At 44.8% G+C, this 23,855-nt stretch overlaps 1 protein-coding gene across 7 annotated transcripts in view; it reads left to right on the top strand.

Annotated features, from left to right (window-relative positions):
* The window catches only part of LOC115104411 (regulatory-associated protein of mTOR), a 219,809-nt gene that overhangs the window by 72,021 nt on the left and 123,933 nt on the right, over positions 1-23,855 (top strand). For all 7 annotated transcript variants that reach the window (XM_065006273.1, XM_065006277.1, XM_065006274.1 and 4 more), the window contains exons 5-7: positions 380-538; positions 1,249-1,395; positions 9,403-9,578. In XM_065006273.1, coding sequence (XP_064862345.1) covers positions 380-538; positions 1,249-1,395; positions 9,403-9,578 — 482 coding nt within the window. The remainder of the gene's footprint in view (positions 1-379; positions 539-1,248; positions 1,396-9,402; positions 9,579-23,855) is intronic.

Here is a 23,855-nt window from a genome sequence, read left to right as displayed (position 1 = left end):
AGACCTGTCGCCCTTTGATTTCAGAATAATAGCGTGAGGGAGCTGTGTGTGTTTGGCCTGCCTCTCGTTTCACCCCCCCTTTTCATATTTCTACGCTCGCATCCGTCTATTGATCAGTACATTTTTAACTATGGTGTACGCGTCTGTCCACGCTCTCAAACTGAGACGCGTCTCTTTCCTTCTCTCTCTCTCTCTCTCTCTCTCTAATCGAACGCATGTTGTCAGATCAGATGAGAGGCCGGTAGTTGTCGCAACGTGATAACACAACACACAATCGTATCAAATCATAACGCTCTCTCGCTCTCTCTCTCGCTCTCTCTCGGTCTCTCTCTCTCTCTCTCGCTCTCTCTCGGTCTCTCTCTCTCTCTCTCTCTCTCAGGCACGTTACAAGCAGAGTCTGGACCCCACAGTAGACGAGGTGAAGAAGCTGTGTACGTCCCTGAGACGCAACGCCAAGGAGGAGCGTGTCCTCTTCCACTACAATGGACACGGGGTCCCCCGACCCACCGTCAACGGGGAGATCTGGGTCTTCAACAAGGCGAGAGAAACACACACATGCAGAAACACACGCGTCCAATGATGACCCCTGCCTCTACAGTCGTACTAAGACGAAAGTCCAGTCGTTGAATACACACGAACACAAACCCACACTAGCAGGTCCATTGGGTCAACTGATAATAGACTTAAACAAGTTATCCCACAGACACACCCACACCAACAACAAAAATAGTTATTACAGAAATGCATAATGTTTTTGGACAACTCGCACAAGGAAACACCCACTCTACATGACACACGGCTCCTGTCTTGGTTTGGGCGCGGCCTCTCCCCAGTACACCCCAGAGCCTCTCCTCTTCCTCTCTTTATTCCCCTTAATGATGAGTCCTATAAAACCAGCCCTGCTGCCTACTGTCTGCTACGGTGTGCCAAGGTCCCATTGACCCCCCCCGGTCCACCTCCTAAAAACACTCCCACAGAGTATCTCCCAGTACAGCAGTCAGAAACAACACCAGGACTTTCATTGCTTCCCCTCGTCCAATCCAATAAGCGAATTGGGATGCAGCCGTACAGTTAAAACCATATCTACCCCTCTTTCTTTCATTATTAGTGTTGACAAGGATGAAAAAGAATTGCTAGTAGTACATAGAACATTTCTATTTACCGGGCTTGTAGGTGGCTATGACAGGTCATCTAATTTTGTCTACCAGCATGTTTAATAACCCCCCATCCTGTCTGTCTGTCCTGTAGAACTACACCCAGTACATCCCTCTGTCTGTGTACGACCTCCAGACGTGGATGGGCAGCCCCTCCATCTTCGTCTACGACTGCTCCAACGCAGGCATCATCGTCAAGTCTTTCAAACAGTTCGCCCTGCAGAGAGAGCAGGAGCTGGAGGTGGGTGGCAGAGAGATATACAGGGCATTAAGTATTAGAGGCCTCGACTTTTCCCCACATTTTGTTACATTACAGGTTTATTCTAAAATGTATCAATTATATTTTCCTCGTGAATCTACGCACAATACCCCAGAATGACAAACAACAGGTTTTAAGACATTTTTGTAAATGTATAAAAAATTATTTATCACCTGTGGTAAATGTAATTGTTTGGGCATGATTTGGAAATGCACACACCTGTCTATATAAGGTCCCACAGTTGACAGTGCATGTCAAAACAAAAACCAAGCCATGAGGTCAAAGGAATTGTCCATAAAGCTCAGACAGAATGGCACAGATCTGGGGTAGGGTACCTAAACATATCTGCTGCATTGTAGGTCTCCAAGAACACAGTGGCCTCAATCATTCTTAAATGGAAGAAGTTTGGAACCACCAAAACCCTTCCTAGAGCTGGACACCCGGCCAAACTGAGCAATCGAGGTAGAAAGGCCTTAGTCAGGGAGGTGACCCAGAAACCGATAGTCACTGACAGAGCTCCAGAGTTCCTCTGTGGAGATGGGAGAACCTTCCAGAAGGACAACCATCCCTGCAGCACTCCACCAATCACGCCTTTATGATAGTGGCCAGACGGAAGCCACTCCTCAGTAAAAGGCACATGACAGCCCGCCCGCTTGGAGTTTGCCAAAAGCCACCTAAAGGACTCAGACCATGAGAAACAAGATTCTCTGGTGTGATGAAACCAAGATTCTCTGGTGTGATGAAACCAAGATTCTCTGGTGTGATGAAACCAAGATTGAACTGTTTGGCCTGAATACCAAGCATCAAGTCTGGAGGAAACCTGGCACCATCCCTACGGTAAAGCATGATGGTGGCAACATCATGCTGTGGGGATGTTTTTCAACAGCGGGATTAGTCAGGATTGAGAGATTTTATCATTTTTTAAAGTACAGAGATCCTTGATGAAAATCTGCTCCAGAGCGCTCAGGACCTCATACTGAGGTGAAGGTTCACCTTCCAACAGGACAACGACCCTAAGCACACAACCAAGACAATGCAGGAGTGGCTTCATGACAAGTCTCTGAATGTCCTTGAGTGGTCCAGCCAGAGCCCTGACTTGAACCCAATCGAACATCTCTGGAGAGACCTTAAAATAGCTGTGCAGTAACACCTCCCCATCCAACCTGACAGAGCCTGAGAGGATCTGCAGAGAAGAATGGGAGAAACTCCACAAATACAGGTGTGCCGAGCTTTTAGCGTCATACCCAAGAAGACTTGAGGCTGTAATGACTGCCAAAGGTGCTTAAACAAGTACTGAGTAAAATATCTGAATACTTATGTAAATGTCTTATTTCATTTATACATTTATACAGTTTAATCCATTTCAGAATAAGGCTGTAATGTAACAAAATATGGGAAAAGTTAAGGGGTCTGAATACTTTATGAATGCACTGTACACACACACACACACACACACACACACACACACACACACAGAGATCCCCAATACACACACAACCACTCCCGCAGCGAGACCAAGGTATGCGTGTGTATAATGCGCGTTGAATTCCGAATGGCAAGCCAGCTAAACCTTTTGAATGGAAGAAGCGTTTCACAATCTCCTCTCTGTGATCCCAGCCTGCGAATAGGCAGCTGGAGCTAAATGAATGAATGATTAGTGTTTTGGTTTGGTCAGGATCTCCACTCCCTCTCCCTACCATCCCTCTATCCCCTTTATTCCACTGTTTTCTTCTTACCGGCCGTGGCATCTCAAGTGAATTTACAACACGCAGTTCAATTATTCATGGTGGAGATTGAACGCACTTCAGATTATATGGAATACAGCAGAAAGAGAAAGAGGGCGAGCGAGAGAAGGACCGGGAGGGATGATGAGATGCAGAGAGAGGGGGAAGAGAGGGGGAGAAGAGGGCGAGCAATACAAAGGGGGAGGATGTAGGGAAAAGAGAAGTGGGAGAGGAAGGGATGGCGAAGGACGAAAGTGTTCCAATGCAGTCAAGAGAGACTGAGAAAAATACGGACAGATTGTGAGAGGAGACTCATCCTTCACTGTGCAGTCATGCTAAGTTCAATACCTGCAACACAGCTTCTCTCCTGTCACCATCCACCCATTCAGGCTCCCTCTGCCCTGCTCCCTCAAACTCTTCTATCTACTCTACGTTTTAGAACACCTACTTATTCAAGGGTTTTTCTTTATTTATTATTTTTTAGAATAGAGACATCCAAACTATAAAATAACACACAAGGAATCATGTAGTAACCAAAAAAGTGTTCAACAAATTAAAATATATTTTATATTTGAGATTTTTCAAATAGCCACCCTTTGCCTTGATAACAGCTTTGCACACTCTTGGCATTCTCTCAACCAGGAATGCTTTTCCAACAGTCTTGTTGGAAAGGAGTTCCCACATATGCTGAGCACTTGTTGGCTGCTTTTCCTTCACTCTGTGGTCCAACTCATCCCAAACCATCTCAATTGGGTTGAGGTCGGGTGATTGTGGTGCAGCACTCATCACTCTCCTTGGTAAAATAGCCCTTACACAGCCTGGAGGTGTGTTGGGTCAACAAATGATAGTCCCACTAAGCCCAATGGGATGGCGTATCGCGTCAGAATGCTGTGGTAGCTATGCTGGTTAAGTGTGCCTTGAATTCTAAATAAATCACAGACAGTGTCACCAGCAAAGAACGCTCACACCGTCACACCTCCTCCTCCATGCTTTACGATGGGAAATACACATGCAGAGATCATCCGTTCACCCACAACGCGTCTCACAAAGACACGGCGGTTGGAACCATAAATATCTCATTTGGACTCCAGACTAAAGGACAAATGTCCACCGGTCTAATGTCCATTGCTCATGTTTCTTGGCACATGCAAGTATCTTCTTCTTATTGGTGTCCATTAGTAGTGGTTTCTTTGCAGCAATTCGACCATGGAGGCCTGATTCTCCTCTGAACAGTTGATGTTGAGACACAACACAACTGATTGGCTCAAACGCAATTAAGAAGGAAAGAAGTTCCACAAATGAACTTTTAAGAAGGCACACCTGTTAATTGAAATGCATTCCAGGTGACTACCTCATGAACCTGGTTGAGAGAATGCCAAGAGTGTGCAAAGCTGTTATCAAGGCAAAGGGTGGCTGTTTGAAGAATCTCAAGTTTATTTTTTGATTAACACTTTTTTTGTGTGTTATTTCATCATTTTGATGTCTTCATTAATTATTCAACAATGTAGAAAAAGTAAAAATAAATAAAAACTTGAATGAGTACGTGTTCTGAAACGTTTGACCGGTGGTGTATATGTCCAACTCTTACCAGGCTAAGATAGCAGGGGTCACGGCCCGATAGAGGGATGTTGAGATGGAAAGACGGAGGAGAGAGACGTGGCCCATCAATAACACTTAAAGCTGTCAGCGTGTGATAGGCGGTAGAGCGAGGGGGGCGGGCAAGGAAGGAAGAGAGAAAGAGAGGGACAGAGGGAGAGATGGCAACAGAGGTCTAGAGAGAAAGGGCAAGAGTAGTGTTTGCTCCTCAGCTGTTAAGTCTTGGTGTAATTGGCCACTGGGTTCTCTTTGGGTCACTATGGGCTAAAGCTATTAGCTCCAGCCAGCTGGAACTGTTGTCAAATCAAATTGTATTTGTTGCGTACACGTGTTTAGCTGATGTTATTGTGGGTGTAGCGAAATGCTTGTATTTCTAGCTCCAACAATGCAGTAATATCTAACAAGTAATGTCAAACAATTACACACAATACAGACATCTAAAGGAATGGAATTAAGAATATATAAATATTTGGTCGAGCAATGTTAGAGCGGGAAAAACTAAGATACAGTAGAATAGGATAGAATACAGTATATACATATGAGAAGAGTAATGCAAAATTTGTAAACATTATTAAAGTGACCGGTGATTCCTCGTCTATATAGGGCAGCAGCCTCTAATTTGCTAGTGATGGCTATTTAACAGTCTGATGGCCTTGAAATGGAAGCTGTTTTTCAGTCTCTCGTTCCCAGCTTTTGATGCACTTGTACTGACCTCGCCTTCTGGATGATATATTGCAATATGGGCCATGTGATTGAATGGAATTTAATGTGCCATAACGGAACTGTCTTTTGGGCCTCCCGAGTGGCGCAGTGGTCTAAGGCACTTCATCGCAGTGCTAGCTGTGCCACTAGAGATTCTGGGTTCGAGTCCAGGCTCTGTCGCAGCCGGCCGCGATTTGGCCGACAGGGATGTCCTTGTCCCATCGCGCACTAGCAACTCATGTGGCGGGCCCGGCGCAGTGCACACTGACACGGTCGCTAGGTGTACAGTGACACATTGGTGCGGCTGGCTTCCGGGTTAAGCAGGCATTCAGTCAAGAAGCGGTGTGGCTTGGCTGGGTTGTGTTTCGGAGGACGCATGGCTCTCGGACCTTCGCCTCTCCCAAGTCCGTGCGGAAGTCGCCGCAATGAGACAACACTATCAATTGGATACCATGAAATTGGGGTGAAAAAGGGCAAAACATTTTTTTAAATAATAAAACTGTCTTTGTCTTCAATAAAAATAAAAGTGACATTTTGAAAAAACCTTATTCAACAACAAATATCAGCTGGCGGAAAGCAAAAGGGCTCCACTTTACACCTTAGTGCACATCTCCCCCACCTGCACAGCAACAGGAAGAGAGGGATGGGGGAGTGATGGAGAACGAGAGAGATTTGGAGGAGGGGGATGGAAGGATGAATGGCAGTTGGGAGGGAGAGAAAAGAGAGGGGGGGATAGATGAAAGAGGAATATTGAAATAGGATGAGGGCGGTAGAGGAAGGAGACAGGTGGAGAGACGGGGAGGGAGGTAGTTCCGGAAGACTATTAAAGATGCATGACGGTACCAAGGCAGGCAGGGAGTCCCTCTCCCTCCCTGTTTCTGCTACAGCATAACGCTCTGCAGCAGAGTGCACAAAGAGGGTGGCCCTAGTTCACACACACACACACACACACACACACACACACACACACACACACACAGGAACAGACTTGATCCTTTTTTTTGTTGACCGGGAAATAGGGGGAGTGGTGTGGAAGGATGGGGAGGCCTCTCTCTCCTCTCTCTGACATGCAACCTTCAGTCGGGGGCTTGGTGTCTGAGTGCTCTGTTATGTGCAGTAAATATTTCAGAACTTACTGTATGGAGTCAGCAGTATGATGCTCACCGCATCATCATCTGCTGCGTGGAAATGACTGTGTGTCCGTGCTCTTTCTTTTTTGGGGGGATGGCGTCTGATTGTCGCGCATTTGTCTGTTGGTATATCTGTTCTCAGTCAATGCACACTTCCGTGTGTGCTTGTTGTCTCCTTGCTCTGTCTGTGTGTTTCTGTGCACGTGTATACTCCCCCCCCCTGATTAGTTCTGTGAATTAGTGTACGCCAATTTATTATTATTATTTTTTTACATACCCCAGTGTGATAAATAAAATCCTTCCATGATTGTAATGCAAATTTATGAGATTACGATATGCTAATATGTTAATATGCTAATTACCGAAAAGCAGACGGTTTAGGCAGTAATGTGATATTTACCATGAGGTGTGTTGTTTACCCGTATCACAATATCCCAAATGATTTGTGTAACAATATTGTTCCACCATCGTTGATCCATCATAGAGGAGTTAAAACATCCATGCCGCGTTGGTGAGCGTAACATTCCCCATTTCATCAAGGAGTGACGAGAAGATGTAATCGTACGAGACACTGACATGCACAGTGTTCATACGCCAGCACACACACACACACACACACACACACACACACACACACACACGTCCCTATTAATCCAGACAGGTCTGAGCAGAGCTGTAGGTTTCGTAGTGCTATTTTATGAGTGTGTATCTAAAAAGCAATGAAGACTCACGTGGACGTCACACTGAGATGTTAGCTAGCTTGCAGGTCCTACATTTAGTTTCCTTTCTCTGGAGTCTCCTCATTATAACAAGCTACAATTAGAGAGGAAGGCTCTTCTGCGCATAGCTCTGTTGCACCCTGAACTGAGATGTGTAATCATATAACACACGGAATCTCACACACACGCACACACACACCTTACTTTTCATGCCTTTTCATGTTTTGGAGTGTTGAATTTGCACATCACCGAAGGAAAATCTGGAGAAAATGCTGGTCTGTCTGTCTGGTTGCGTTTCAGTGTGTCTGTTTACCAGCTAGCCCTTAAAAAAACATGACCAGCCTTCCATCGTCTGCACTCTGGCCTAAGAGGCGTTAATAAATCAAAAATAAGCCTAGGTTTACCAAGCCTTGCATCAGATGTTGAGGAGTTGTGAGGAGAATTGAGCTATTTTCACCTTCCAGATTGTGTGAGTGCAGTGTGAGTGCAGTGTGAGTGCCGTGTGAGTGTCGCACATTCCCTTTTCTCCCTATAGCCTAAGGAGATGTGAGGACACCCTGATCAACTGGGCATGTGTCCCTGGTCTACTGCGCTGTATGTAAGTGTTTAGGTTGACACTTTGAAGAAGACCTTTCACTTCCTTTCTGCACAGCAATTCTAGCCAGCTTTAAAAACAAGTGTTTTTACCACTTAAAGCAGTTATTTCCCTGTTCTCTCACGGATGTAATGGTACTAAGAGTGGCGGGTAAATCTCAATCTCATGTGTGCAATGAAAAGTCCCACTCTTCAGCACGCGGTACCATCCATCTACCGTGACGCTAGCTATCATAAGGCTAGACGGACAAAGTGCTTAAAATTGTATTGCATTCTATCATATGCATCAGCTATGTCATCAGTATAAAATCTCCAGATCCTTGCCTGAAACTCGGCCGCACGTCACGTGTTGTTGGTCATTAGAAGATTTAGGCTGCGCCAGAATTGTAGAATGATGGCAGAACTCACACATTTGAAGCTCGAAAGTACAAGCGCTTCAGTCATAAGTCTGAAGTATTTATAAGCCCGGGGAGTCTGTGGTCAAACAGCCCTGGGTGAGGAGGGGAAGGGAGCACTCCGAGGTCGTCAAATGAAAAATGGAGCTCACCTCCACAAGCTGCCTAGAGGCAGACTGACATCAAACCAGGTCTGGATGGAACTGTACACCCATACCAGGAGTAGACACACACATACGCACGCACATACACTCAGGCACAAACGTACACACACACCTGCCCATTCCACACACACACACACACATGCTCTCTCACACCTTTGTATTCATGGCATTGTACAGGTGGGTCCAGCTCCCCAGAATGATAATATCACATTATCCAGTATCTGCTCCAGAGGCTGTTTGTTCAGAATACACTATGCTATCGGACACCTCCGCCACCCTGAACTCCAAAAGCTCTCTTCCACATCTAATTACCGGGTGATAGCAGAAGTTTATAGGAGTGAGAGGATCCAATGTCCTAAAGGTTTTCACTCCCTCTCACTGATCTGCACATCCCTCTGGCCTATTATCTGTCTCTTCTCTTTTCTGCTGGTTCTCTTCTTGTTCTTTTATCTGGTCCTCTTTCTCTTGCTCGGTGTTACCATCTCTGTTTTTTTTTCTGTTTTTTTCTCCCTTCTCTCTTGTTCTGTTTCTACTGTTATTTCTCTTTCCCTTTACCTCTCTTTTTCACTCTTTGACTTTATTTACATTTTAGTCAGTTAGCAGCGCTCTTATCCAGAGTGACTTACATTTTTGTGCATTCATCTTAAGAAAGCTAGGTGGAACAACAGGCACAGTGAGTACACCTTCCCTCAATAAAGTAGCTATCAGCAAAGTCAGAGCTGGGAGGGGAGGGGGGTCTAATGCGCGAGTTCAGTATTACATATTGTCTCTATGCCCGGGTGTTCTCTGTTTGTCTGGACCTTTTTTTATTTAATTTTTGAATTAGAACTCCTATTTTATTCCGACGGGGATAGCATGGAATCGCTGTGTCCGTCTGTGCAGCTAATCTGTTTGACCTGTGTCTCTGTATAGCCTGTCCCTCTATTAGCCTCATCTCCAATCCAAGTCTTTTTGTCCTCTTCCAGGTGGCAGCCATTAACCCCAACCACCCCCTGGCCCAGATGCCTCTGCCCCCCTCCATGAAGAACTGTATCCAGCTGGCTGCCTGCGAGGCCTCAGAGCTACTGCCCATGAACCCTGACCTCCCCGCTGACCTCTTCACCTCTTGCCTCACCACGCCCATCAAGATCGCCCTGCGCTGGTAAGAGCCACAGTGGACCAGCCAAAAGATGGATCACTCCAACTTAAAACTCCTTATTCTCAGACACCCTGTCTAAGTGGCGTACTTTCCTTGTTCAATGATATTGATATTAGTATGCCAAATAAAGTATTTAGATATATTTTCCACAAGTATGGTCATTAGTAGACATCCCTGCTCTCTAAAGCATTGATGCGTCATTAGTTTTGAACATATTTGAACATACTGTACTTCGGGGGAATATATTGGTATGGCCTTCATTTGACATATTAATGTAATTGGATATCATTCCATATTCTGTTGTATTTTCTGCCTCTAGTGCTGTCTCTGTGTGGTACAGCTGATTTAGTATGTAGATCACACTGAGGGGAGTCTTGCTTACCAACCACAGGTGATTTCATCACCTCTAAAGATCCCCTGTCACTTTACCATGCGTGCCCACACACACACGGCCATCTGTATGATGTGTCATTTATGTAACGATTGAGTGACGATTAGGGTCGTAGGGCACAACAGAGGCAGAGAGGTGATTCAACTGGTACGCTAGCACAGAAATCCTCTTGGGAAAGGGTCACGGTCAGTTTGTCTAAAGGGGAGAAAATGGACATTGAATTAAGATGTCACCCATGTTCAACTTCATGGCGGGTTTTTTTGCTCTTATTTTTGCCTAATGAACATATGACTCTGGCATCCCGGTGTTCTCTGTAGTGTGTTTTCTCCTCTGTCGCTCCAATCATGTGTGTGTGTGTGTGTGTGTCATTGCCGAGATGGCAGTAACTGAGTTCATGAAATTAGTTTGGTATTCACAATGGGATTAGGCCACGGGCCCACATCTATCCAATCTGCATATTAAACGTGATGCTCCATAAGCCGGAACATCTCTCTCCTCACTTTCATTGTCTATCTATTCAATTCAAAGGGTTTTATTGGCATGGGAAACATGTTTACGTTGCCGAAGCCCATGAAATAGCTCCTAAACAAAAGTGAAATAAACAATACATGGAACAGGAAACATTACACTCCCACAAGTTCCAAAGGAATAAACACATTTCAAATGTCATATTGTGGCTGTATACAGTGTTATAACGATGTGCAAATAGTTAAAGGGGGTTTGTTCTTCACTTGTTGCCCTTTTCTTGTGGCAACAGGTCACATCTCGCTGCTGTGATGGCACACCGTGGTATTTAACCCAATATATATGGGAGTTTATCAAGATTGGACTTGTTTTTGAATTATTTGTGGGTCTGTGTAATCCGAGGGAAATATGTGTCTCAAATATGATCATACATTTGGCACAGGAAGGGGTAAGGAAGTGCAGCTCAGTTTTCTCACCTCATTTTGTGGGCAGTGAGCACAAAGCCTGTCTTCTCTTGAGAGCCAGGTCTGCCTACGGGGGCCTCTCTCAATAGCAAGGCTATGAGCACTGAGTCTGTACGTAGTCAAAGCTTTTCTTAATGTTGGGTCAGTCAGTGGTCAAGTGTTCTGCCACTGTGTGCTCTGTTTAGGGCCAAATAGCGTTCTAGTTTGCTCTTTCCAATGTGTCGTATAATCTTTTTGTTTTCTCATGATTTGGTTGGGTCTAATTGTGTTGCTGCCTGGGGCTCTATTTGTGTTTGCGAACAGAGCCCCAGGACCAGCTTGCTTAGGGGACTCTTCTCCAGGTTCAGCTCTCTGTAGGTGATGGCTTTGTTATGGAAGGTTTGGGAATCGCTTCCTTTCAGGTGGTTGCCAAATTTCCTGATATTATGCAGTTCATTTGGCTTTGATGCCTCATGATTGAGTATTGCTCTGTTCTAGTAGACTGTGGTTTTGCTGTGATCTGATAGGGGTGTCAGTGGGCTGACTGTGAACTCTCTGAGAGACTCTGGCTTGAGGTCAGTGATGAAGTAATCTACAGTACTACTGCCAAGGGTTGATCTGTAGGTGTACCTACCGTAAGAGTCCCCTCGACGCCTACCATTTTGACTATGTACTGACACGACATGAGACAGCTGCAGGAGTTTTGATTTGTTTTTGCTGTTTTGTTCTAGTTGTTTCTAGGGGGGCATATTTGGGAGGGAATGTCACCTCCAGGTAGGTGTTTGCCCACTGTGTGTTAAGAGTGTCAGGTTCTTGTCCGGTTCTGGTATTTATCTACCAAGGGAATTCTCTTAGATTATAATCACAGCCGTATATATCCCCCCCCCCCCCCAAGCAGACACATTGATGGCCCTGAACGAACTTTATTTGACTCTATGTAAACTGGAAACCACATATCCTGAGACTGCATTCATTGTAGCTGGGGATTTCAACAAGGCTAATCTGAAAACAAGACTCCCTAAATTCTATCAGCATATCGATTGTGCTACCAGGGCTGGTAAAACCCTGGATCATTGTTAATCGAACTTCCGCGACGCATATAAAGCCCTCCCCCGCCCTCCTTTCGGAAAAGCTGACCACGACTCCATTTTGTTGCTTCCCAGCCGACAGACAGAAACTAAAACAAGAAGCTCCCGCGCTCAGGTCTGTTCATCGCTGGTCTGACCAATCTGATTCCAGAAAGATGCGGTTGAGGGTGACGTTCTTCAGGGTCCTGGGAAAGATGAGGACTGCTGCCATTTGATTTTGAGGCACAGTCCCGGGTAATGCTTGCGTTCCCCCGCTGTATGGTGGCAGGGTAAACGTATTGTTCTGGTAGCAGGGTGGCAATAACTACTTGTCCATTGGGGAAAGTGGAAAATGCTTTTTCAATCACTCCCTTGAGTGCTGTGGCCACCCTTTCCTGCCTCGCTCTCAGGTCGTTTGTGCCTGTGTGTATTATGATGTGGCTGGGGACCCTAGTCGGTCCTCTGACAGCTGCTCCAGGGTACCCCGAGTGTTTGGACACCAGAGTTTAGCCACTTGGTGTTTTGGACAAAGTTTCCTCTCATCAATGCATTTCCCATTTGAGTCAATGAGGAGCGCAATCTCTGGGTTCTGTGTGTCCTCAGTGGGGTTATTCTCAGGAGAGCTATCTGGTGGGGGCTGGTACCAGGAGGGGGAGTCTGCTGTGTTGGTGGATCCTGCCTTGTCTGTCCCGCTGTGGCGTTAAGGCTGTGTTTGAGGTCTGAAGTTGGCTGTTCTATTGGCTTCTCTGGGAGCATGGCTAGCTCTCTCTCTCATGAGTGGTTGATTGTCACAACTCTGCTTTCTCACCTCCTCCTGCAGTGCTGTGAGCTGTGCCATGTGTTCCTCGCGCCTCCTCCTCCAAGTTCTCTCACCTCAGACCGGAGTGCAGCCAGCTTTCTCGGACAGCAGTCCATCTCCACCTTCAGCCCTCTGGGTACTTTGTGTGTGGGGGAGGGTTGTGCTGGCCTGTTTTGTGTGTCTGGAGAGAGTGGACTAGCTCTCTGAGCTCCATCATGTTTCTCTCAAGCTCAGTGAATGTATCCCTCTCAGTGATGGAGGAGCAGTGCAGTTGTGGGACCTGGGTGTGTTTAGTGCTGGGGAGGGGGGGGGGGGGTGTGACTATCCTCGTCTGCAGGACAGTTTGAAGAGGTGTGATCAGACTCGCTCGAGGTGGGGGAGTCGTCACAGAGAGAAATCTTCCCCTGCTGTGATTCTGTGGAAGTCCTTTTGGAAATGTTTGACCCCGCCCTGCAACACCACTGTTCCATCTCCTACAGGTTGACAGAGGGTGTCTCAGGGTCCTCGTTTTCCACTATTCTGATTTGAACCACCCTCTGCCAATACCCTCTTAAAAGAGGGGTAGTGTGCTCTTATAGCTGTGTGCCATGCCCAGGGATGGTCTGTGTGGAAGATTAGGTTGCTTACTTTCCCATGTTTGTAGCAGTCAGCAAATAGTGTCTCTGGATTGTCCATGAGAAGCTTTTCTTTGTACTCTTTCCGTGCCTTGACATTTTTAATATCCAAGGGGAACTGGACTGTGGTGACCTCTGCACAGAGGGAAGCCATGCAGCAGGGGGGGAAAGAGGCCTCTGCATTTGGGTGGGGGAGGGACACTGCTGGATGAAAGCTCTCTAGGAGTGGCAACATGTACGCCAGGCCCTTTCATGTTAGGTTGAATGTCTGGTATACCAAACAACTTCAATTAATAGCCCAGGCGTTTATTTGCTTCCATCACTGAACACAACCAGCGCCTCCCCTCACCTAGCAGTCTCGCCCTCGTCTGATCCACCTAGCAGTCTCGCCCTCGTCTGATCCACCCAGCAGTCTCGCCCTCGTCTGATCCACCCAGCAGTCTCGCCCTCGTCTGATCCACCCAGCAGTCTCGCCCTCGTCTGATCCACCCAGCAGTCTCGCCCTCGTCTGATCCACCCAGCAGTCTCGCCCTCGTCTGATCCACCCAGCAGTCTCGCCCTCGTCTGATCCACCCAGCAGTCTCGCCTGATCCACCCAGCAGTCTCGCCTCTGATCCACCCAGCAGTCTCGCCCTCGTCTGATCCACCCAGCAGTCTCGCCCTCGTCTGATCCACCCAGCAGTCTCGCCCTCGTCTGATCCACAGACAAACACTGAACCTTGACATTTTGACTTCGCCATTCTCTCACTTGTTTTTGCTCTGAGTTTGGTTGTGCCATGGCTAGCGACGATGACAGATGAAAAATAATAATAATAAAGTTTATTGACCATGGGAATATCAGAGCTGTGTCCATGGTAACCTCATAAACAATTTAATTTAGACCCAGTGTTTATTTGCTGAAAAGGGACGGGCGGCTATTTGAGACTGGGTTTAATTGAAGCTTTACGGTGTGTATATAGACATGAATATATCATATACAGGCCTTGACGTTAACACTTGTCTGCTGGTTCGGGCAAGTAAAAAAAATGGTCATACAAGAAGAATATAAATGAGTGATTTGAGCTTTCTGCCCAACTTGTCCGAAAGATAAATTCTCATGTGAAATTGGAGTTCCTCGATCCAGAATGGCTGTCACAATGTCCGATTGATAGAATAAATTGTTCTTCTGGTAAGTTGCTGTTCTCCATTTGACTCCTTAGAAATGACAAGGTCATGCCAGTTTGTGAAGCATTTCAGAGTAGACATTGTATTTGCAAAGCACTGTTTGCCAGATTCTAACATCATAAATGCTTTAGCAGGTTGTGAGCCCTTTGTAAATATCATTGACTGATGACGCTGAGATCTGTTGGTTGAGGAGGACGGGCAAACTTCAAGATGTACTCAAAGGACATTTAAAAAGTAATTATTTTTTGTCAATAACACACTGGATTTCGATATTCTATTATTACTGAAGGTCAACATATAAGACTTACGCCGGGTCCCAAATGGCACCATAGTCCCTATATAGTGGAGTACTTCAGACCAGAGACCTATGGGGGCCCTATTTTGACCTTCAGTTTAATGAGGTCTCTGTAGTGTCATTAATATGAATGACTTTAAAAACAGCAATTTCTGGACTTTGTTGGATTAACAATCAGGAATAGATTGGTCTCAGGTGGTCTCAGGTGGTGCACACGTGACGTACAGACACGCGCCACTCACGGTTTTTCAATCAAAGGATGAAGTGTAGTCTAATGGCTACTAAAAATGGCAGTTTCTGAGGAAAGTGAAAGACTGGAGTAGCCATTTCCTCTTCTGTATCGAACCTTTTCATGCTCAAAGGATCTGTTATAGTGAGATGCATTGGTGTACAATAGTATGTTTTATAGGCATGGAATTCCCAGTGTCAACATTAAACTGGTCTGGTAAAAATAAAGGTTAGTGATGAAGTAATTTAACTGTAGATAATATTTATATAGCCAAGTCTAATTGCTTAAGGATTTGATAGTTTTCGAGTAAACGTCATTGGATTGGTCATAACAGATCTTATCCAATTCTAGAAATATCTATTATCAGCCCTTGAGGCTGCAGTGAAATCTGCCTCTCGCTCACTCTCACCCGGTCTCCCCTCCATGCAGAAAGAGGCGTGCTTCTCTCCTTAGCTAATTGCATTCAGCCCGGAGTGAGAAAAGGAGTGGGGGAAAAAAACAGACGAAGGCTCACCAAGAAGTCAAGGCCTCTGCTTCCAAACCTGCAGAAAAATTACACAGAGGAAAGTGAACGAAAGAGGGAAGGGGGATGAGAGGGAGAGAGCGAATGAACATAGGGAGAGGGAGAGATGCAGAGCGAGGGATTCCTTGCTTACCAGAGCAAGAAAATCATTACTGATTTCCCTGTTAATGGAGGGGGAGAAGAGAAGAGTGTAAAAGGGGGGGATAAAAAGAAAGGGAAAGGTATGAGGCAGGAAAGAAGAGAGGAAAGGCGGGAAGGGGAGAGGAAAGTAGTGGAGACGAGAGAAGCGGACAAGAAGGAAGGATGAGAAGGTTCTGAGGAGGAAGGAAAAGAGGGGAGAAGAGTGCAGGGTTAAGTAAGGAAAGGAGAAAGGAGGATTGTTATGCTTGATGGAGTTCGCATGCTTATCCACAGCCTCTGGAAGTAGGGGTGCTGAGGGTGCTGCAGCACCCTTTTAATCAATGGAAAAAATAAGAATAAAATGTCTGCTTTTTTAAAAACCAACTTAGTGCACTAAGCCTCATATTGCTGTATGAGCGGAGAGCGAGAAAAAAGATACTTGTCAGCAGAACGGGGAGAGAAATCTTCCCATAACCATTTGCTTATCAGAAGGTTGGGAGCATCATATGGCCTCGTGTGACTCTAGCTGAGTAGCTGCATCTTCCTGCTGAATGTTTAAAGAACACTCCTGTTCTGCTGCTCCTTCTGAGCACACTCCTCATGCCAACCCTGCCACCTGGGCATCATGTGTGTTTTCACTAAGGAAGGTCTGACATACTCACACAAGCAAGCACAAACTCAAGCAAGTGCACACACACAGAGGCAGGCACACAAACGTGCACATATACACAGGCATGCACGTTTGTGTGTGCGTGCTTGAGCAGGGTTTAATGTGAAGGAAAAAATGCTTTCTCTCTACATTCAGCTGTTTATAGGCTATATTTGGTTATTATAATATACAACAAACAGGCTCATTGTGTTCAGGACAACCCAGGGTAAAACGCTGTCTGTGTGCGGCCTGCCTGCTGCCTGCGCGCAGATCTCTCACACCTAAAAAAACAAAGTACTTTAAAATGTGTTAAATAACATGACTTGCCAACACCATTTAGTAGAAAGAAAACACATCTTCCACTAGGAATCGATTCCTAAGATTCAGTATTTTTTAAATGACTAGACTGATTAGTTGCCACACTTCCTGGAACGCAAACACTGTCTTTCATAGCGAGCTAGCGAGGGACAGACAGAGAGAGAGGAGAGGGGCACAGTATAGACAGGTTGGCCACCAGGCAGACAGTCAGAACCGTGCACTAGGACCATCTATCAGCAATCAAAAGCTGCTGTATTTCTGCAATTTCTTAGCTTGCAATGTCTTGCAACTTCAGTAAAGTAGAGCATATCATCAATGAATAGGCTAGGATATTCTACATATTCTACACCAATATATTGAAAATAAATACAGAAATATCATTTACGGAAGTATTCACATCAGATTCAATACTTTGTAGAAGCACCTTTAGCGCCGGTTACAGCTTTCTTTTGGGTAAGTCTCTAAGAGCTTTGCACACCTGGATTGTACATCATTTGCCAATCTTTTTTTTTTACAAATACTTCAACCGCTTTCAAGTTTATTCTTTATCATTACTTGACATCCATTTTCAAGTCTTGCTGTAGATTTTCAAGCTGATTTAAGTCAAATCTGTAAATAAGCCACTCAGGAAGATTCAACGTTGTCTAACACCTGTGCAGATTTTGCCTTGCGTTTTAGGTTTTGTTCTGCTTAAAGGTACATTTTTCTCCCAGCGTCTGTTGGAAAGCAGACAGAACCACGTTTTCATCTAGGATTTTGCATGTGCTTATAGCTGTATTTCGTTTCTTTTTATCCTAAAAAAATCCCTAGTCCTTGCCGATGACAAGCATACCTATAACATTATGCAGCCACCACCATGCTTGAAAATATGAAGAGTGGTACTCAGTGATGTGTTGTTTTTGCCCCAAACACAACATTTGTATTCAGGACGAAAAGTTAATTTCTTTGACACATGTTTTTGCAATTTTAGTGCCTTATTGCAAACAGGATGCATGTTTTGGAATATTTTTTTTCTATACCTCCTCTTCACTCTGTCTTTTAGGTTAGTATTGTGGAGTAACTACAATGTTGTTGAACCGTCCTCAGTTTTCTTCTATCACAACCATTCAACTGTAGCTGTTTTAAAGTCACCACTGGCCTCATGGTGAAATCCCTGAGCGGTTTCCTTCCTCTCCGGCAACTGAGTTAGGAAGGACGCCTGTGTCTTTGTAGTGACTGGTTGTGTTGATACACCATCCAAATTGCAACTAATAACTTCACCATGCTCAAAGGGATATTCAGAGTCTGCTTTTTTAAATGTTGAGCCATCTACCAATAGGTGCCCTTCTATGCGAGACTTTGGAAAACCTCTCAGGACTCTATGGTTGAATCTGTATTTAAATTCCCTGCTCGACTGAGGGACCTTACAGATAATCAAATGTATGTGTGGGGTACAGAGATTAAGTCGTCATTAAAAGAAAATCTGCCCATGCAACTTTTTACGTGACTTATTAAGCAAATCTTTACTCCAGTGCTTATTTAGGCTTGCCATAACAAAGGGGTTAAATACTTTCAAATAGTTTGACATTTCAGCTCTTCATTTATTCATTTGTAAAAATGTCTAAAAACATAATTCCACTTTGGCGTTATGGGGTGTTGTGTTTAGGCCAGTGACAAAATCTTTAATTTAATACATTTTAAATTCAGGCTGTACCAACATAAAAAGTCAAGGGGCGTGAATACTTTCAGAAGGCACTGTACCTTAAAGTAGAGAGCTGCATTGATCTCTGTCGGATCCAGCAAGTCCTCCGGGTATCCCGCGTGTCTCAACAGAGAGAATTGCGGCGGTTTGCATTTTTCATGCTGCTAGCCGGAGCATGGGGTCAGACAGACGACTTTGTGATGAAACTATTTTGGTTGTCCAGCAGATTATTTGGAAATGGTTGTCTTTCTCCTTTGTGTGGCTTAGTCTACCCGTTGTATTAAAAACACACATTTTTTTTTGCATTTTTCACACACTTGTTGCTTCAACTTTAGTAGCCTGCTTCTCCTAGTTGGGCGTGAGAGTTCAAGTACACCTACGTGTGGTCTCATTGGCGGGGAATCACATGGCAGTTACTTAAAATGCCATGAACTTAAATATGATTAGACTGGAGCTTACTACAGTGTCTGTAAATGAATATTGATCATGGAAATAAGTGGAAGGTGCTCAACCAACGTGAGCAGAGGTGCAATCAAAGATTTCTATCATCAATGAAAAGGAACAAGGCGCACATATGTTAGGCTATATTGGTGACCGAGTGTTGATTACCCATTTATTTGTTTGTCTGCAAATCATCCTACTAAAAGGTACACTACATACACAAAATTATGTGGACGACCACTTTAAATTTGGGTGTATAAAATCGAGCACACAGCCATGCCAATCTCCATAGGATAAACATTGGCAGTAGAATGGCCTTACTGAAGGGCTCAGTGAATTTCAGCATGGCACAGTTATAGGATGCCACCTTTCCAACAAGTCAATTTGTCAAATTTCTGCCCTGGTTAACGTCAAGTGCTGTTATTGTGAAGTGGAAACGTCTAGGAGCAACAACAGTGGTAGGCCACACGAGCTTCCAGAATGAGACCATCGAGTGCTGAACCGTGTAAAAATCCGTCCTCGGTTGGACACTCACTACTGAGTTCCAAACTGCCTCTGGGGGAGCGGGATGAAGAAATCAGTCTCTACCTTGGAGTACCTTAGAATACTTTGGAACTTCCTCAGACTGCCGACAAAACCCTGGGCTAAAATGCACTGCCGTTTTGAATGCAACTCCGCGTTTTATCAATTCTATTGCTGTTGCCACCAACCGATCGATCGATCTTCAAGGAATTCCTAGTCGATCACAAAAGATTTCTGTAGAAAAGCCAACGATTAACCCTTGCCACAGAGTTTCGAAACCCAGAGGCGCAACATTGTGAGACATCCGGGAACGCTCGCGAAACAGACCAAGTAGGGTAAGTCAACGATTCTCCATGATGTTCATTATCTAGATCTCTAAAGGCACAATCTAGATTCGAGCCGATGTCTTAAGTTGTTGAACATGTTATTTCTACAACCCCGTGAAGGTGACAAACTGACAGGTTTCCGTTTTCGTCAAAAACAACTTCAAATCGAAGGAGTGCTTTTGATTTGACAGCCTGCCCATGCGCAGTTCAGCACATGACGACCGTTAGAACCGATGAGGTGTTTCTGTGCTTCGCTAGCCAACGTCACCATGACATTGGAGAAGCAGTTCCCGCTAAATGCATTTGATTGATTGAACATGCGAGTTTACTACCCCACTGTGAAGTCACCACAGAGAAGAACAACAGCTACATTTACATTATACTGTGTGTTACACCCTCCCATGTTTCCTCCTTCCCCCCCCCCCCCCCCCCTGTTGACTAAGGAGATGTGAGGACAGAGAGAATGAGTAGTTCGTTTACTGACGCATTTTCATTCAGAATTGATCAGTGTGGTGCCTTTTTGAAGGTGTACTGTCACTCACAACATCCTAGATAATGAAAAGAAGCGACTTGAGTTGACAGGAAAGGCTTAGTTTTCAGGAGGGAAGCGAAGGTCGCGCTCGTGCATGCACGAAAGCGTGCACACACAGGCGTGTACTTTTCTTTTTCTGTTATGTGTGTTTGCATGAGTGTGAGAACTTAGCTTCCTTAGCGAAAACACACACCATCCCCAGATGGTATGAGATTGAGGCAGTCACCTGTCAAGGAGTTGGCAGCAGAACAGAAGTATTGTTTAAAGATTCAGCAGGAAGATGGTGCTTCTCAGCTCCTCAGTCACGAGGGCACGACTGGCTCCTAACCATCCGATAAGCATGTTGAGTCCCTCAAGAATCACTATCCTCATTTACCCCCCCCCCCTTCTTTCCAACCTCCTCAGATCTTTCTCACCCATCTTTCCTATTCCTTCCTCATTTCTCCACTCCTTCCTCCTTTCCTCTCTCCTTCCCCCCTTTCCTCCCTCATACCTTTCCCTTTCTTTTTATCCCCTCTTGTTCCATCCTCTCCTGTTTTCTCACCATCTCTGCTCTTCTCCTTTCCCCTCCATTACCATAGCCACTCTCTATCTGAACATCAGGGAAATCCCTTGAAGCCAGTGCTCTATCAGTAATGATTTTCTGCTCTGGTGAGCAAGGAATCTCTCTCCCTCTCTATATTCGCACTAACTATCTCATCCCCATCTTTCATTCTCTTCCCTTTGTACGTTTTATGCAGGTTTGGAAGCCGAGGTAAGCCTGTTTTAGTGAGCTTTCTCGTCTGTTTTTCTCACTGCGGCGCTGAATGCAATTAGCTAAGGAAAGAAGCACATGCCTCTTTCAGCATGGAAGGGAGAAAGAGACATATTTCACTGCAGTCTCGAGACAGGGCTGATAATGGATATTTCTAGTATTGGAAATCATTCTTTGTTATGACCCATCCAATAGCTTTACTCTAAGACTATCAAATCCTTAAGCAATTTGGTACTTGGCTATATAAATATTATCTACATTTTTTATTTTACCAGATAAGTTGTGCCAAGTGAGCTAATTGGGAACAAAGGATTTAGGTGGCCATGATAATATATGTTGGGTTTGAGCCAAGACCCAATATACTTGCAACAAATACCAAGAGCTGTATGGTGATGACTGAGACCTCCGTTTATTGTCACAACCAAAGAGTATTGCTACTTTTTTGGTATGACATGCCTATTAATGTCCTTCCCCAGTGTTATTATTGTATGTCAATGCATCCCACTATAATGGATCCTGAGAGCATGAAAAGATAGTTGACTTTTTATCAGAAACTGCCATTTCAAATCAAATCAAGGTTTATTTGTCACGTGCGCCGAATACAACAGTGAAATGCTTACTTACAGGCTCTAACCAACAGTACAAAAAAGGTATTAGGTGAACAATAGGTAAGTAAAGTAATAAAAACAACAGTAAAAAGACAGTGAAAAATAACAGCAGCAAGTTACCCATTAGCCTATACGTCATCCTTAGAAAAAAAACATATGCGAGCGACAAACGCCTGTCTGCATGTGTCTGCATGTGTCTGCATGTGAGACCTTTCCCAAGTTCTTGCCAATACTTGTCAATTTGTACTAGAAATGCTAAGACGCATACCGTGAACTTCAATTAATATCCTGGCCGTTTGTTTGCTTAAAACAAGCTTTTTAGAGAGATTATTATTTTAGTCTATCTATGAGTCTATTTCCTTAATGCACACAGCTTTTGCTCATTTGCATATTTGTTTAATTCCAGGCATTTACTTCCAACAATTTAATCAATTTCAAAATCTCCTGCATAATGCATTTTCATTTACACATGGTCACATTTCTTATGCCTCTAAAATAAAAAAATTAAATAAACTTTTCCTTGACAGAAGACTTGTTATATTTTTTTGCCGTTCTTACCTTCTCCACTAGAGGGCATGTCAGAGCAATTTCCTATTCCCAAAATGTCTAAAACTATTTTTTGCTTTGTCATAATGGGATAGTGTGTAGATTTGTATTTTTTCCCCTGATCAATTTAATCCATTTTAAAATAAGGCTGTAATGTAACCAAATGTGGAAAAAGTCAAGGGGTCTGAATACTTTCTGAATGCACTGTCAAATGGAAGAAGTCCCCCGAGAGGACCTTTGTTCTGAAAGATGAGACGTTGAGGATGATAATAAATACAGTTTTGATGTCATTAGGGGTGTGATCTTTTAAACATTAAAACCTTTAAATGAAATTGGGATCCTTATATATAATTTTAAACTCAGCAAAAAAAGAAACGTCCTCTCTGTCAACTGCATTTATTTTCAGCAAACTTAATGTGTAAATATTTGTATTAACATAAGATTCAACAACTAAGAAATAAACTGAACAAGTTCCACAGACATGCGACTAACATACATTTAATGAGTCCCTGAACAAGGGGGGGTCAAAATCAAATCAAACAGTCAGTATCTGGTGTGGCCACCAACTGCATTAAGTACTGCAGTGCATCTCTGCTCATGGACCTCACCAGATTTGCCAGTTCTCGCTGTGAGATGTTACCCACTCTTTCACCAAGGAACCTGCTAATTTACAGACATTTCTGGGGGGATTGGCCCTAGCCCCCACCCTCCGACGCAACAGGTCACAGACCTGCTCAATGGAATTGAGATCCGTGCTCTTCGCTGGCCATGGCAGAACACTGACATTCCTGTCTTGCAGGAAATCACACACAGAACGAGCAGTATGGCTGGTGGCAATGTCATGCTGGAGGGTCATGTCAGGATGAGCCTGCAGGAAGCGTACCACATGAGGGAGGAGGATGCCTTTCCTGTAATGCACAGTGTTGAGATTACCTGCAATGACAACAAGCTCAGTCTGATGATGCTGTGACACACCGCCCCAGACCATGACGGACCCTCCACTTTCAAATCGGCCCCGCTTCCAGAGTACAGGTCTCGGTGTAACGCTCATTCCTTCGACGATGAATGCTAATCCAACCATCACCTCTGGTGAGACAAAACCGTGACTCGTCAGCGAAGAGCACTTTTTGCCAGTCCTGTCTGGTCCAGCGACGGTGGGTTTGTGCCCATAGGCGACGTTGTTGCCGGTGATGTCTGCCTTACAGCAGACCTACAAGCCCTCAGTCCAGCCTTTCTCAGCCTTGCAGACAGTCTGATAACTAATGGAGGGATTGTGTGTTCCTGATGTAACTCGGGCAGTTGTTGTTGCCATCCTGTACCTGTCCCGCAGGTGTGATGTTTGGATGTCTGCCACTGCGAGGACGATCAGCTGTCCGTCCTGTCTCCCTGTAGCACTGTCGTAGGCGTCTCACATCACAGTACAGACATTGCAATGTATTGCAAAGTCCCGCAGGTGTGATGTTCGGATGTACCGATCCTGTGCAGGTGTTGTTACATGTGTTCTGCCACTGCGAGGATGATCAGCTTTCCATCTTGTCTCCCTGTATCGCTGTCTTAGGTGTTTCACAGTACGGACATCGCAATTCATTGCCCTGGCCACATCTGCAGTCCTTATGCCTCCTTGCAGCATGCCTAAGGCACATTGACGCAGATGAGCAGGGACCCTGGGCATCTTTCTTTTTGTGTTTTTCAGAGTCAGTAGAAAGGCCTGTTTAGTGTACTAAGTTTTTATAACTGTGACCTTAATTGCCTACCGTCTATAAGCTGTTAGTGTGTTAACGACCGTTCCACAA

The sequence above is a fragment of the Oncorhynchus nerka genome, linkage group LG21 (assembly GCF_034236695.1).
Source record: "Oncorhynchus nerka isolate Pitt River linkage group LG21, Oner_Uvic_2.0, whole genome shotgun sequence".
Classification (NCBI taxonomy): domain Eukaryota; kingdom Metazoa; phylum Chordata; class Actinopteri; order Salmoniformes; family Salmonidae; genus Oncorhynchus; species Oncorhynchus nerka.
The sequence above is the reverse complement of the archived record's forward strand: the minus strand, read 5'-3'. Positions and strand labels throughout refer to the sequence as shown.